Here is a 16489-nt window from a genome sequence, read left to right on the forward strand (position 1 = left end):
GCAGTATCATTCAAACTAAGTTCTACTGAAATCATAATGGCATTCTGTTTATGGGAACTTGCTTTGTATTCTATGATACAGTAATGACTCACTTGGAAAATATGTTACTAGCTGTAAGCACTTTGGGATGCCCTGACAGTACTCAGCAGGTGCAAGTCTTTCTTTACCCTTCCCGTTCAGTACATTGATCACACTTCCTCCTCCCCTCTTCTTCTATTCCCCACTCTGTCCTCCTACCTCTTCTCACCAGCCTATCACCTCACCCTGAGTCCCCTCCTCCTTCCCTTTCTCCTATTGTCCACTCTCTCTCCTATCAGATTCTTTCCTCTCCCTCCTTTACCATTCTAACCCAGCCAGCTTCACTTTTCACCTCCTAGCTATCTTCCTTCTTCCCCCATCTTTTCATTCTGGCATCTTCCCTCTTCCTTTCCAGTCCTGGAGAAGGGTCTCGACACAAAACATCGACTGTTTATTCATTTCCATAGATGCTGCCTGACCTGCTGAGTTCCTCCAGCATTTGTGTGTTTTGCATTGATAGTGATCACTCTTTAAATGAAGGGACTTCTGTCACTGCTTAGTCTTTCAATCAGCCGTACAGCTCTTCCTTTTCCTTGGACATAGGAGTATCGCCCTTCATCTGGGATTTAGAACTAGACACAGTATTGTGGACTCAATACTGTGTCTAGTTCTGAATCCCAGATGAAGGGATTGGCAGGCTGGACTGCCTGAAGGAGGCCACATTTAATCGCTGCTGAATAATGGGCTTTCATAAAGGACAGATGCCGAAAATCCCAGACAATTACTGCAACTTCCTTACAGTCATGTTAATGGAATTTCTTTTCTCATTACTTGCCTTCAAAGGAAACCGTATTATCATGGGGAAGAGCCACGTTTTCCGTTTCAATCACCCTGAACAGGCTCGCCAGGAGCGCGACAAGACACCTTGTGCAGAAACACCGGTTGAGCCTGTGGACTGGGCTTTTGCCCAGCGAGAATTGCTGGAGAAGCAGGGCATTGACATGAAGCAGGAGATGGAACAAAGGTAACTGAGGAAATGTGGAAGTATAATGGTATCCAGAGAGGGTTTAACTGTAAAGTTCTTTGTACAACTCATCAAATATCAGCTGCTGCATTTAGTTCCATGTAATAGTCTATGTTAAATTATGTTTTTTTTGGAATGGTAATATTGAGTTTATGAGTTTTTAGAACATGATATGGCTTTATTCCGTGAAAATAGTCCATGTTTACAAAAACCTTTTTAAAGTTTTGGGTTGGGCTGGTATCCATATTTTATTTATTGGATTGTTTCTTAGGCTTCAAGAACTAGAGACCCAGTACCGGAGAGAAAAGGAGGAAGCTGATTTACTGTTGGAACAACAGCGGCTGGTATGTAACGTCACAGTTTGTTAAGGCTCACTCAGCTAACAACAGATACCAGATAATTTTGGTGAAGTGAGGCTAGCTGTCATGTTGGTAGAGTCAAGGACCAGGAGATAAAAATATAATAGGCACCTTTTTAAAGGTGAGATGGTTTGGAAGCTGTCTGTACACACACCCACAAGGGGACAGAGTGGGCGGGCATGAGGATTGTAGGAGCTCCTGGATGAAGGAGTCGGCAAATAGGCTGAGGACAGATGAAAATACAGAGAATGCTAAAAATGCTCAACTGGTTGTGCAGTGTCTGAAGAGAGAGAAACTGAGCTAATCTTACAGATTAAAGGCCGTCTAGTTTGACTCCAGTGAATGGAATCTTTTGAACTGGAGTCCAAGGAATTTTTCCAGAGTTGAGGTATACAAAAATCTGATAGTCCAGCATCAGGATGTAGAAGGATGCTGCCAAGTTATGAGGGGCTGGGTTGTAGGGAGAGAGTGGACAGGCTAGGACATTAGTCTTTAGAGAGTAAGGGATTGAGAGGTGATCTTATAGTGGTATATAAAATCAACAGGCATAGAGAGGGTAAATGCTTAGAGCTTTTTCTGAAGGTTGAGGAATCAACTAGGGGGAATAAGTTTAAGCTGAGGGGAAAGATTGAGTAGGAACTTGAGGAACAACATGTTTACACAAAGGGTGGCATTTATGCAGAATGAGCTGCCAGATGAAGTGACTGAGGCAGGTAAAATAACAACTGTTAATAGAACAGTTGGACATGGTCATGGATTGGAAAGGTTGAGAAGATCATGGGCCAAACACTGGCAAATGGGACTTACTTGGATGGGGCGCCTTGGTCAGCCTGAGCCATTTGATCCAAAGGTCTCTTTCCATGCTGTATGATTTTATAACTCAGTGATTGTCTCTGGTTGCATGGAAATTGTGATGGCTTGGCGTCTATCTCAATCATTGTAGTCTGAGTGTGAGCCAGAGGTCAGTGAGTGTGCAGCCAGAGCCTGGGTGGTGCAACCAGAACCAGGGTTGGGTTGAAACCCCAGGGGTCAGGAAAGTGATAGAATTTGTAGCCAGAACCAGGGTCTGGAGTGCCTATACATTTCCTGTTCCCTTTAAACTCCCTGAGTTCTCAGAAACTGTATTGTCCTGCATTGCAACATGTCAGAAAACTTAAATAAAATATGACTATGTATTAATAAGATTGACTTCCAAAATGCCAGAAAATTAGCTAGTCCAGCATTACTAAAATCCTGAGGGTGTTGAATTATTGGAGTCGCTGGGTGGTGAATCTATGAAATTCATTGTCACAGACAGCTGTAGAGGCCACGTCGTTAGGTATATTTAAAGCGGGGGTAGATAGGTTGTTGATTAGTAAGGGCATCAAAGGTTACAGGGAGAAGGCAGGAGAATAGGGGTGAGAAGCATAATGATTCAGCCATGATAGAATGGCGGAAGAGACTCAATGGGCAAATGGCCCAACCCTGTTCCTATGTCTTATTGAAGTGAATAAATTGTGAAACAGGGACTGTTCTCCTCTGAGAAAGGAGAGTGGATAAGATTTAATGTGCCTGTTTAAAAATAACTTTTTCTATTGTCTCTAATCTGCAACCAAGGACATAAGGTTCAGATGATTTACAAAGAGCTAGAGACAACACGAGAGAACAGACTTTAAGCTACACGTGGTTGGGATTTGCATCGTACTGCCAGATAGGTGGTGGATGATTGGTCTTCTAACCATTCACCATTGCTCTTCTTTGCGCCCTTAGAACATGAAACGTTGGACAGTACAACATAGAATGGGCCCTTTGGCCACCATGTTGTGCCAAACTTTTAACCTACTTATTATCAATCGAACCCTTCCCTCCTATATAGCCCATAATTCTTCACTTTTCTTTCATCTCTGTGTCTATCTAAGAGTCTATTAAATGCTCTTAACGTTTCATCTGGCAGGGCGTTCCAGGCACCCATCACTCTTGGTGTAAAAAACCTATCTCTAGCATCTCCTCTAAACTTTTCTTCTGAACTCCTCTAAAATGTCCTTTGGTATTAACCATAGCCACCCTGGAAAAAAAGGAACGAACTGTCCATCCTATGTATGCCCCTTACACTCCTCAATCAAGTCACTTCTCACCTTCCTTTGGTCCAAAGAGAAAAGTGCTAGTTCGCTCCACCTTTCCTTATAAGGCATACTTTTAGGTATCCAGAATCCTGTGTTATTTGTGCTCATTGTCATCAAAGTGTTAACAGTAGGACACTGTTGGAAGGCAGGTGGATGTCCTTCAACAGGTAATTGGATAATTCCCAGAAAACATCAACTTGTAGGGATATATGGACAAGATGGTTCTTTACAAGAGCCACCACAGACTCGGTATCCTAAATGGCCATCTTCAGTATTGAGATAATAATAATATCACTTCTTAAAGTGGGGAGAAGAGGTATAAATTGTAAGTAAATTTATTATCAGTGTACATATATGTCATCACGTGCAACCCTGAGATTCATTTTCTTGCGCATACACTCAGTAAATCCATAATAGAATAATAAGCATAATAAATTAATGAAAGACCACACCAACTTGGGTGTTTAACTAATGTGCAAAAGACAAACTGTAAATACAAAAGAAATATATAATAATAATAAATACATGAGCAATAAATATGGAGAACCTGAGATGAAAAGCCCTTGAAAGTGAGTCCATAAATTGTTGGAACATTTCAGTGATGGGGCAAGTGAAGTTATCCCCTCTTGTTCAAGAGCCTGATGATTGAGGGGTGGTAACTGTTCCTGATCCTGATGGTGTGAGTTCTGAGGCTCTTGAACAGTTTTTCTGATGGCTGTAGCAAGAAGAGAGCATAATCTGGGTGGTGAGGGACTCTGGTAATGGATGCAGCTTTCCTGCGACAATACTCCATGTAGATGTGCTCAAAGGTGGGGAGGGATTTACCTGTGATGGAGTGGGACATAAACATTACTCAGGATTTCCCATTTTCATACCAGGCTGCGATGCAGCCAGTCACTATACTCTCCATCACACATCTGTAGAGGTTTGTCAGAGTTTCAGATGTCATGCCAAATCTTCTCAAACTCCTAAGGAAGTAGAGGCGCCTCTGTGCTTTTTTTTATAATTGTGCTACTTGCTGGGCCCAGGACAGGTCCTCCAAAATGGTAACACTGCAGAATTTAAAGTTTCTGATCCTCTCCAGCTCTAATCCTCCAATGAGGACCTCGGGTTTCTTCCTCCTGAAGTCAGTAATCAACTTCTTGCTCCTGCTGACATTGAGTGAGTGGTTGTGACTGTGGCACCAGTCAGCCAGAAACAGGCATTAGCAATGGTGCCGAAGTGGAATCTGATCTGGGGAACGTTAATCCCAGGCACATTGTGGCAGCGAGTCAGATCCAAGATTTAGGAAGGCTTTGTGAAGGAGGTGGAAAGTAGGAAGGATGGATCTACAGGTGAATGAGAGATACCCCCAGCCAGACAATTAAAAGTGCCAGAGATAGACAGCTTCAGCAGTCAGTGCAGGATACCCCCAAGGTCTAGATGCAGTGCTGCCAGAGGTTCAATAACCTTGCACGTTCACATGTTTTGCTGCAACCCCTAACTCTACACCACTGTCAGCCCCACATCTACATCTTGCATCGTGCACAGCTGTTAAGTGCATTATCCAAACACACTTCAGAGGGTGCCATTGCAGGAGGGGGTAATGTACAACCACAAGAGATAACCAGAAGGTGACAGACATGTAGCATGCCTTCGGAATCTCTGCTGATGGGACTGTGACTAGTCATCGTACCTGATCCCCTTTCTCATTTCCAGAACCACCTTGACTCATGCTGCCTTCTCCTCCCTGTGCTCTTGATAATCTAACCCTGATCCCCTTCCCCTTTCTCCATCTCCCTCCTCACATTTCATCTGTTTGCCTTGCTCATTCCAATTGCTCAAGAACTGCAACTTAGCCTGATGTTTGGAATATCACAAAGAGGACTATATAACAGGATGCACAATTGCTCAATTTCATCCCACAACCGTCAGCTGAGATTTTGGTGAGATGCATGATTTAGAGGACAGCAGTTGGTAATCAGCAACCAAAAGGCCTGTGCAAATAAAAATTACCTGAAACAAAGATAAATTTAATTATTCCAGGCTCAAAGCATTTCTCCTCTAGATTCATTTCAGTCAATACTAGCTGTTGTCAATTATTTTTGCTCACTCACAAAACTGGAACCAGTGGATTTTTTCTAATTTCATGGCAATGAATGATGCTAGCTGATTAAAGAAGTCAAGGTAACATATTTGGAGAAGGAATTTTATGTGCAATAGGCACTTGAGGTGCTGGAAATCTTAATTTTCAGCATTAGTAATGTTGGCTGCAGAAGTTAAGAGCTTTTCAACGCTTCTTTTGTCTACTATTCCAGGACTATGAAAGCAGACTAGAAGCTTTACAAAAGCAGATGGATTCCTGTTTTTACCAAGACAATGCACAGGAAGATGAAGAACCAGAGGAGGAAGGTGAGGGAATAGTCCTATCCATTTTTGGTTTTGTTTCTCTTTTATCCAGTGTTCTCAGTGCTGTCAGCAAAGAAGCTGGTGGGGAAGATCAGAAGATTGCTGCAGCAAATGCAGAACCATCTAACTCATTCAAGAGTACTCTGGGCTTGGGCACTCAGCTCTAGTCCAGGAAAGCAGAGAAACTCTGCCTCAAGCAAAGGGAATGTCATTAAGAGGATTTTCAGACGCTTGTCATTTCTCAAAGCCCTATAATCCAAGTTTTTGTTGCTGTTAGCCTAGTTTCATTGCATTTTGTCAAAAATAGATGAAACGACTTGAATGATGACAGGCTACACTGTCCTCTCACACTCTGGGACGAGGAGGTACAGTTTCTCACACACTGTCCTGTCACACTCTGGGACGAGGAGGTACAGTTGCTCACACACTGTCCTCTCACACTCTGGGACGAGGAGGTACAGTTGCTCACACACTGTCCTCTCACACTCTGGGATGAGGAGGTACAGTTACTCACACACTGTCCTCTCACACTCTGAGCTTTTGTTTCAATTTACCAGTCCTGACCCCTGTGTTTTTTTTCTCTACAATTACTTCCTCATTTTGTTTTTCTACACAGTGCAATGGACGGAGCGGGAGTTTGAGCTGGCACTGTGGGCATTCCGTAAGTGGAAGTGCTACCAGTTTACATCCTTGCGGGACCTGCTTTGGGGCAATGCCATCTTCCTGAAGGAGGCCAATGCTATCAGCGTCGAGCTGAAGAAAAAGGTAGTTGCCTGTGTTTCAGGAGCAGGGAGATTTATACAGTAGTGTTGTCATTTAACCTACTCTGGTTACCAGCTGTGGATGGGTGGAGCTAAGGCTAAAACAAAATACCATGTCTCTTATGCGGTTGCAATGAGGTCCTTATGACTGGCAGGTGTTATGTAGGAAGTTGTAAGTTTATCAGCAGATCTGATAGCTTAACTGTAAACCTGATCAGGGATATACAGGTTAAACCATTTTAAGGAAAATCCAGAAATAAAGTAGATTGAGCTACATGCCCTTGGTATCTTTTTAAGCTGACCCACCCAGAGACGAATAGATCTAAGTTGAAGAGAGAGAGTGAAATGAGATAACAGTGCAAATTGTTGGCAACATGGAGCCTATGTTGAGCGGAGTTAATTTAACAAATTTGCTAAAGGCAGTTGAACGGTCCTGCAGAAAAAGGAAAGAAATGGAATTCTGTCTCAGTTCCAAAGAATGTCTTTTAATGGCTGTGTACATATTGAAGCTAGGCTGAATCAGCTTTAAGAAACGTTGAAGGAAGAATGTGAGCATTATTACCTTTTTACAAAATGCAACTTTTTTGACGAGTGAGAGGAAGGGAAGGTTTCTATAAAAGGAGGTGCTAACCAAATGCAATAAAGCTCAGATATCCCTTTAATCACAGGGTCACCAGATGCGTAAATGTTTGGAAGGAAGACCCATTGAAACTTGCTTCAATAGTGTGGCCTTCTCTTTGAACAGGTGCAGTTCCAATTTGTGCTCCTCACAGACACACTATACTCCCCTCTGCCTCCTGACCTCATGCCCCCAGATGCAGTTAAGGACAGAGAGAAGCGTCCATTTCCACGCACTATTGTGGCTGTGGAAGTCCAAGACCAGAAGAATGGAGCAACACACTACTGGACCCTGGAGAAGCTCAGGTACGGGAAGAGAGCTTTGAATTCTACTACTGCACTGTAGTCTCCTCAAGCTATGCCCACTTTGAAGAAGTCATTCTCCTCTCTTCTACAGGAGTTCTATGAGACCCTCTCCCACCACTCTCGTTGTGCAATGATCTTGACCCAAAATGTTGATGTCTACTTTCCTGGACAGATACTATCTGACCACTGAGTTCCTCCAGATTCCAGCGTCTGCAATATCTCGTTATGATGACATTGATCATAGAAACCCTTTGGTTTCACTAACATCCTTCAGGGCATGAGCTTGGCTGTTCTTACCCAGTCGGGCTTACATATATTTTTCCAGACTCTTTACACTATAGTTGACTCAAACAGTGCTCTGAAATATTCAGCAATCCATTCAGTTCTGGGACAACTCAATTTGGGCAGTAAACAGTGAATTGCCACTGACAGCTATCCTGAGACAAGTATCTGAAAATTAAATCCCTTCCTGAATTTTGGCAGCATGTCCATTTAAGGAGCAATGTACCCAAGCTCTCATTGTAAAGTGTAGCCTTTAATTTAATTCATGGGTTCATATTACCCTGCAATTAATCAAATTGAAAACTGCTATTAGAATCTAATTGGCTTTTCTCAACCTCTCAATTTTCTTCTGTGTTTTATTGTCCATCCAACTTAAATAACTTAATTATAACTTAATAACTCCGTTAGTAGCATCAGTGTTAATCGGGAACATTTACATGGATATTAAAATTATTCAAACTAAGAATCCAGCAATTAACATCTAACAGAGGCCAGACATTAACCATGTTTGCTTTTTTTGTGTCACCTTTCTCAGTATTGAAATCATCTGCCCTTGATTTAGCCCACCTCCCGCATTGGTTTGTTGAATTTTTTGTATCTCTGTCTACATAAACCACTCTAGCTTGCGCCACTGTACCAGAGATGTAAAATAAATTTCCATGGAGCAATACTTACCCCAAGAACTTGAATGAATCCTTGTCTGTTTGGTGCTTGTGCCTGTAAAGATGTGGCTCAGACTAGTGTGTTTGACTTGTACCTCCTGCAGGCAGAGACTGGATCTAATGCGTGAGATGTATGACCGTGCTGCTGAAGTGCCTTCCAGTGTGGTTGATGACTGTGACAACGTTATGACGGGTGGGGATCCATTTTACGATCGTTTCCCATGGTTCCGGTTGGTCGGAAGGTAAGAGCACAATGCAGTTCGTTTATAGCATTTGTTTACCATGAAAAATAATATTTGTAGTGGTACATAGAGATGAGCAGTGAAGCCAGGCTAATTTGAATTTCCAGTTCCAGTTTCAATTGATTTCTATTACAAATTAGTTTTTCCCTCTTCATTCAATTGATATGATCGAGCCCAGAAACAATGTATCAATGTTTAATGATTTACACTGAATTTCTTTACAGTGGATAATAGCTTTACACCTGCATATTTGGATCCAGTTACAGAAAGACACTGCTCATCCCTAGTATAGTCTCCGTGGAAATAGCAACAGGACGTTGAGAGAGAAGTGGCTGTCCTCTCTGGAATTTGACTGTGTGTTATTTCTCTTTGGAGCTTCAAAATGTTTTGACCTGAATGATGCTGAAGCTTTCTCTACAGTCCAGCCTGTAGTATGGGTCTCTTCCTTAGATCAGAAGGACTTGGCAAATCCAAGTGTTGGCATCCAAACTGAATGGCATTAAAAGCTACAATATGCCTCCATCAATGTCCAAAGTTTTGCTGTCAGCTCCAGGTTGTAAATTGAGAAGATAACAGGTGTACTATACATTTTCTAGGGTTAGACAGTGGTTTCAATAGGAGCATGGCCATCACATATACTGTATTTTCTGTGCATCTTATATTTGTTCTCTGGGTTTGGGACAAACTAGAAAAGTTGCATTTATTTCCCTAATTTTCCTGAGAAAAAGATGGAAACTTTCTTTTTGACCTTCTGCACTCCTTGAGAAGTCTCTGTGATGTTAAGTAGCATAATTCAGGATATTGATACAGACACAACAAAGATGGTGGTATGCTTAGTAGATTTTGAGTTTAGTCAATATTTGTAGAGAGGCATTCTCTTAATACTTTTTCTATGTCTATTACCTTTTGTCAACTTTCAAATTTGAATTTTTCTACGTTACTGCATCAGTATCATGGCCCCCTGTCCAGTCCTTCATTATTAGGAAAGTTTCAAGCTCACATCACTTCTTGAGGCAGCAGGGTTGTTTCAGGAGCATGACGTCCAATCAAATAGACAAGGCAATCAAGGACAGCAAGGAAATTGGACAACATGTCTTCTATTCTGCATATTGAGTGTGTGGTCACACTTGCATTGCATTTGTATACGTGCTCAGTGTAGGCAACCATTCTGCAAATCTGACTTTAGACCTATTTTACCAAATTGATTTAAGACCATCTGGCTCATTGCATTAACTTTACTATAGCAGCAGATGGACCCCACTTACAGTACCTGTGCCACGAGTCTCTCCCCAACAACAAATCACATTCACTGTTAAAAGGAAAAGAATTCTCCTTCACAGTTTGTTAATTAATGAATAGCTGGGTAAAACATTTGTTAGACCTGTTCAAAGTGAAACATTTGAAGTTAAGGCATTTGATAGGCAGTGTTGACTTTTGTGTGCAAGAGCTAGGAGCTTTACTTGTAACTTGACTGGGTGTAGGAGAAGATGGGCAACAGTTTACAGAGAAGGCAGAAGGAGAAGGAGTACAGCCAGGAGAATTAACATCAAGAGCAGTGACAGTGGCAGAGGGGGTCTGAACTGTCATCCTGAAGGAGAACTGCTGGTTCATGCTCCATTACAGCACAATCAATGCTCCACATCACACTACATCAATGCTAGGGCTCTGTTATGCAGCAGACTACTGCAGTGCTATAATGCTTTTTCGAACATGGGTATCTTCATCTTCTTAGAAAGTCCTTCAAGGTCAAGGATGACTTGTTTTCAGTTGAGTTCTATGAGTGGCTGATGAGGCCACTACAAGCCGTAGATTGTTACAGGAGTTGGTTGATGATAGCATATGAGGTAATGAACCCATTCCATCACCTATATTGGCTTTCTGTGTCCTACCAGTGCACCACCATAAGGCACGTGTGCTGCTCCAAATGCTCCTTTTCCACTTTGTGGTCATTGGCCAGGAATATCCAGGAACCAATGTGGATCTTGCACTGTTTCATGCAGATCTTGAAACATTTCTATCATCCACACAATTATTTCCTCCTGTGTTGGAACTTGCAGTAGATTATGTTTACAACGTCTCGTGTTGGACATGGTAGGGCTTAGTCTGCTTGAAGTTCAAAGTAAATGTTCTTATCAAAGTAAATATATGTCACCTCATACAACCCTGAGATTCATTTTTCTTGTGGGCATACTCAATAAATCAATAGACCATAACAGAATCAATGACAGACCACCCAACTTGGGCATTCAACGAGAGTGCAGTAGACTCTGCAAAATACAAAAAGAGGAAATAATAATGATAATAAATAAATAAACAATAGATATCAAGAGCATGAGATGAAGAGTCTTTGAAAGTGAGTCCATAGATTGTGGGAACATTTCAATGATGGGACAAGGGAAGTTATCCCCTTTTGCCCAAGAGTCTGATGGCTGAGGGGGAGTAACTGTTCCTGAATCTGATGATGTGAGTCCTGAGGCTCTTGCACCTTCTACCTCATGCAACAATGACAAGAGAGCATGTCCTGGGTGGTGGTGGTCCCTAATGATAGATGCTGCTTCCCTGTGACAGTGTTTCATGTTAATGTGCCCAGTGTTTGGAAAGGCTTTATCATTGATGCATTGGGCATTATCTACTACTTTTTGGAGGATTTTCCAAGGGTATTGGTGTTTCCATACCAGACTGTGATGCAGACAGTCAATATACTCTCCACCACACATCTATAGAAGACTGTTAAAGTTTCAGATGTCATGCAAACTCCTAAAGAAGTAGAGATACTGCTGTGCTTTGTTCATAATTACACTTGTGCGCTGGACCCAGGACAGGTCCTTTGAAATAATAACATGTAGACATTTAAAGTTGCTAACCTTCCTCACCTCTGATTCTTTGATGAGGACTGGCTCATGGACCTCTGGTTTCCTTCTGAAGTCTATAATCAGCTCCTTGATCAGACAGATTTTCAATTTCCCTCCTATATGCTGATTCATTACCATCTTTGAGGCAGCCTACGACAGTGATGCCATCAGCAAACTTGAATATGGCATTGGAGTTGTGCTTAGCTACACAGTCATAAGTTTAAAGTGAGTGGATCAGGGGCTAAGCACACAGCCTTGTGATGAACCTGTGCTGATGGAGATTGTGGAAGAGATGTTGTTGCCAATCTGAACTGACTGGAGTCTGCAAGGAAGGAAAATCCAGGATCCGACTGCACAAGGAGGTATTGAAGCCAAGGTCTTGGATCTTATTGATTAGTTTTGAGAAGTGGAGGCATTTGAGTGTAATTAGGCCCTCAATACTGGGAATGTTTTCAGGGAAAGGATGATAATGGATGCATAATACAAAGCAGTGAAAGTCATGGGAAATGGGTTTGTTGCTGCCTGGTGAGTTTGCAGGGATGTCAGAATCAGTAGGTTTGGGGGAACGTTGCAATATCCAGAACAGCATCAGGGTATTAAACCGCCCACTTTCATCCGTACTCTGCCTTGGTTTCCTCCAAGTGTCCAAAAGCTGTTGAACAGTTTCCATCTTCACTTGCAGATAAAGAGTCCTTCCATTTTAAACGATGAAGTCATGCCTTCAGTCAGTGCCAGTCAGCTTCAGCTGATGGGCTAGTGAATAAACAGTGTAATCCTCGCTGCAGGCCTTTCCAATTACAGTGAGAGAGCAGACACAAGTTAAAGCTGTCACTTGCTTGCACTAGGTCAGACTGGTTCGAATTTTGTAGCTCACGCCCACATTTTCCAGTTTATCAGACTGATTTATTTCCCAGAGTGTGGAGGAGTTGCTCACAATCCATCAGTGTCAATCCTCTGGGATCTAAATCACAGCAATTTTACTTACTGAGATCCTCACATAAAATGCCTCTTGTGCCTACTTGTTTCTAATATTACACTCTTAAACTTGAACACATCTAAAACTATAATACTAAGGAATTTCTCACATGTCAGGGATGCTATTCTTTGGATATAATGATTTGCCTTGGAAGGTTGAAATCAAAAATTTATTTCAATACAAGGACTCCATGAGTTATGACCAACAATTACTCCTCAGGAAACATTAATAATCTTTCATTCTGTTCACAAAGCATGTAATTTGATCTTTTACTTTTTCAAAGTGCAGTTTTTCTTTATTTCCTTTACTCTATCCTTTGCTTTTATCGTTACTTTTCTCGTTCTTTCTTATTCCTTTCATTCTTCCTTCCATTCACTTGGCACAGAGCTGGTCCTTACTCTAATATCGGGTCCCACTCGGTCCTACTTGCATTCCTTTATCTGCTGATTTAAATGTTAAAGACTCTTGCCTGACCAATGGTCCATTCCTGATCTCCTGGCATTGTTTACGGTAATAAAATGTGGTAAGGTGACAGTCACAGAGTAGCTGATTGTATCTTCTGTGAGGGAGATCAGAGCCGAACAACCTCCAACTCCTCACCCAGTTCACGCCTGGTAGAATACTGATGCAGTCTCTCGGCCCAAAAAGCCAGCTGTCGCTTTGACTCCACAGATGCTGCTTAACCCGCTGAGTTCCTCCAAACAAGTTACAATTCAGCACCCCTCTGTCCTGATGATATCTGGGCTAGGGAGAGGCCATTTGGCCCTTCACTACACTTCTCAGGAAAGACTTGATGTCTGATCCTAGCTCTTTTCTGCTGATTCACAACTGATTTGATTCTGTGGGGTGGTTCCTTCAGAGTCTGGAATCTGTCAGCCTTGAAGATACCCATCCACCCAGCCATCAGGAGTGTACACTGGATACGCAGGAGCACAGTGGATAAGTTAATTAATAAGTTCATTAGTTCATTAATGAAGCATAACTTATAATCATAAGTTCAAGTGTCTGTTAATCAAGAAGCTTTGCATTATGACAACAAGGGAATTTAAATTTAAGTAATGAAGTCAGATTGTTTTAAAAATCTATCTGGATAATTAGCGTTGCAGGGTCATACAATACAGGAACAGGCCCTTCAGCCCATCATCTTCATGCTGACTATCAAATACCTATCCACACTAATCACATTTCCTCGCACCAGATCTGTAACTTTCAATACCGTGGCAGTTCAGGTGCTCATCTATATCTATCCCTTTTAAATGTCATGAAGCTATCTCAGGCAGTGTGTCTCAGTTCCAGCCCTCCTTTGGCTGACCAAGTTCTTCCTCAGATCCTTTCTAAATCTCTAGCTGCACCTTTGTGTATGGAATACCTCTGCTGTGGGAGAAGGTTGCTTATCGTCTACCCCTTAGACCCTTCAGGGAACGTAATCTGATCTGGTAAGGCCCGTGAACCAATCAATCAACATGGTGCCTTTTAACCGTCTACTGAAATGGTGAGGAATCCACCACTGTTATGGGACAATTAAGGATGGTGCAACTAAATTAAATAAAATCATTACTAGCAAAGTCCACAGCCTTTGAACTAATGTGTTTTTAAAAATGCTGAGTTTGAGAACCCCTTAAAGTGATGGAATTATCCCCTGTTTTGGCTGATTCCTGAAATTTTGCCTCTTGGTTATAGACACCCAAGCCAGGACTAACAGCTTCTAGGCAGCAGTGTGTCAAGACTTCGGAGTTCTCTGAGTTTCTAAAATCGTACAGTGAATGACTTGCTGAAGTAGCAGGACATGTCGTAAGACATCACACAATGTGCCCCGACCACAAGGGTAGCAAGGCTGCCATTCACAGGTTTAGACAGCTGATGATCAAGGGTTCTGCCTGCCCCTCTTCCGCAGTTACGTCTCTGCCCGTGTGTCCTTGAAGAAGCAACATATCGTATCCATGGGTACGGTGAGGGATTTCTGGGACCAGTGGCTGGCACAGGGGCTTGACTATGTTCTGGATTGAGATGACAGTGTAATAATTTGAAACTTAAAAATAGTGCCTATCATGGAGTACTGTAATGTGGTAATAATGTGAAACTGTAATCACTAAATAAACCTCCTTTGGGAAAAAAAAATAGTGCAGCAAGGCTTATACAAGAAGGAGACAGTGAAGCCATTATTTGTTTGGAGAAGGCAGCTGATCGGTGGCCATGAGGAAGCAGGGGTAAAAGTACTAAGGTGTGGTGTGTCAGAGTTAAGAGTTCAATCCCACCGCCCTTTGTCAGGAGTATGTATGTTCTCCCTGTGGAAGGCATGGGTTTCCTCCGAGTGCTCCGCTTTCCTCCCACAGTCCAAAGGCATACTGGTTTGTAGGTTAATTGCTCATTGTAAATTGACCTGTGATTAGAGTAGGGTTAAATCAGGGGTTTCTGGCACCATGGCTATTCCGCACTTTATTTCTAAATAAAATAAAAACATTAACGCCTGAGTGATGTGGAACAAAATGCCTAAAGGAGGGCAGTGGCTGATCATAGCAGCATGATATACTGTAGCTAAGGGAAACAGTACAATGAAATTCCTGGAATATGGGGATTGGGTGGAGTGTTCAGCTTCTTATGCAGAGAGGGCATGCTGGGGATTCAGGCCCAGAACTGGAATGAGACTGACCATGACAGACACGCTGGACTGTAGGAGAGAATCTGTCATTCTGTGGGATGTCACAATATCACATTGTGAAGTATGTTTCATTCCATCGGTTCAGAGTGACACTTGCCTTGGAGTAGATGCTGCTGTAGAGAAATTTTGCGAAAATGTTTCAAGAAATATTACATCCTTACACATAGCATTTAATCTTTTGATAGTCCAGTTCATAGAAGTAACCAGCAAAGAAACTGGTAGAAAATCACTGTGTCACCAGTTAGTGAATTCTGAGTCACTGCAATAAAAAGATGAGTGTTCTCCTATCTGACGCAAGCCAGTGCAATCACTGACCCTGCACCATAAATCAGTGCAAGCACTGACCCTGCACCATAAATCAGTGCAAGCACTGACCCTGCACCATAAATCAGTGCAAGCACTGACCCTGCACCATAAATCAGTGCAAGCACTGACCCTGCACCACAAATCAGTGCAAGCACTGACCCTGCACCACAAATCAGTGCAAGCACTGACCCTGCACCACAAATCAGTGCAAGCACTGACCCTGCACCATAAATCAGTGCAATCACTGACCCTGCACCATAAATCAGTGCAATCACTGACCCTGCACCATAAATCAGTGCAATCACTGACCCTGCACCATAAATCAGTGCAAGCACTGACCCTGCACCATAAATCAGTGCAAACGTTATCACTGCAGCATAAATCAGTGCAGTCACTGACCCTGCACCATAAATCAGTGCAAGCACTGACCCTGCACCATAAATCAGTGCAATCAATGACCCTGCACCACAAATCAGTGCAAGCACTGACCCTACTGACACAAGTCAATTCAAAAATACAAACACTGACAGTGTGGACCAGTCAAAGCGGACACAGACACTGTGAAACAAGTCCAAGTGAACACAGACACTGTGGAACAGATCCCTGATGCTGCACAAACAGATAGTATAGACAAACATGTGGGGAGACCAGTCAATGCAAACACTGACACTGTGACCACAATCTGTACAAACATCGACACGCTGACATCAATCAGTGCACCCAGTGATAGTGTGGCACCAGCCAGTGCAAACACTGTCACCGGGGCACCAGCCAGTGCAAACACTGTCACCAGGGCACCAGCCAGTGCAAGCACTGTCACCGGGGCACCAGCCAGTGCAAGCACTGTCACCGGGGCACCAGCCAGTGCAAACACTGTCACCGGGGCACCAGCCAGTGCAAGCACTGTCACCGGGGCACCAGCCAGTGCAAACAC

The 16489-nt window shown here is 42.7% G+C and overlaps 1 protein-coding gene across 27 annotated transcripts in view; it reads left to right on the top strand.

Moving 5' to 3' along the window:
* Positions 1 to 16489, top strand: part of kif1aa (kinesin family member 1Aa) — a 399876-nt gene that overhangs the window by 276393 nt on the left and 106994 nt on the right. For all 27 annotated transcript variants that reach the window (XM_073040705.1, XM_073040709.1, XM_073040710.1 and 24 more), the window contains 6 exons: positions 862 to 1042; positions 1314 to 1386; positions 5801 to 5894; positions 6508 to 6656; positions 7398 to 7576; positions 8625 to 8762. In XM_073040705.1, the coding sequence (XP_072896806.1) occupies positions 862 to 1042; positions 1314 to 1386; positions 5801 to 5894; positions 6508 to 6656; positions 7398 to 7576; positions 8625 to 8762 (814 nt within the window). The remainder of the gene's footprint in view (positions 1 to 861; positions 1043 to 1313; positions 1387 to 5800; positions 5895 to 6507; positions 6657 to 7397; positions 7577 to 8624; positions 8763 to 16489) is intronic.

The sequence above is a fragment of the Hemitrygon akajei genome, chromosome 3 (assembly GCF_048418815.1).
Source record: "Hemitrygon akajei chromosome 3, sHemAka1.3, whole genome shotgun sequence".
NCBI classification, from domain to species: domain Eukaryota; kingdom Metazoa; phylum Chordata; class Chondrichthyes; order Myliobatiformes; family Dasyatidae; genus Hemitrygon; species Hemitrygon akajei.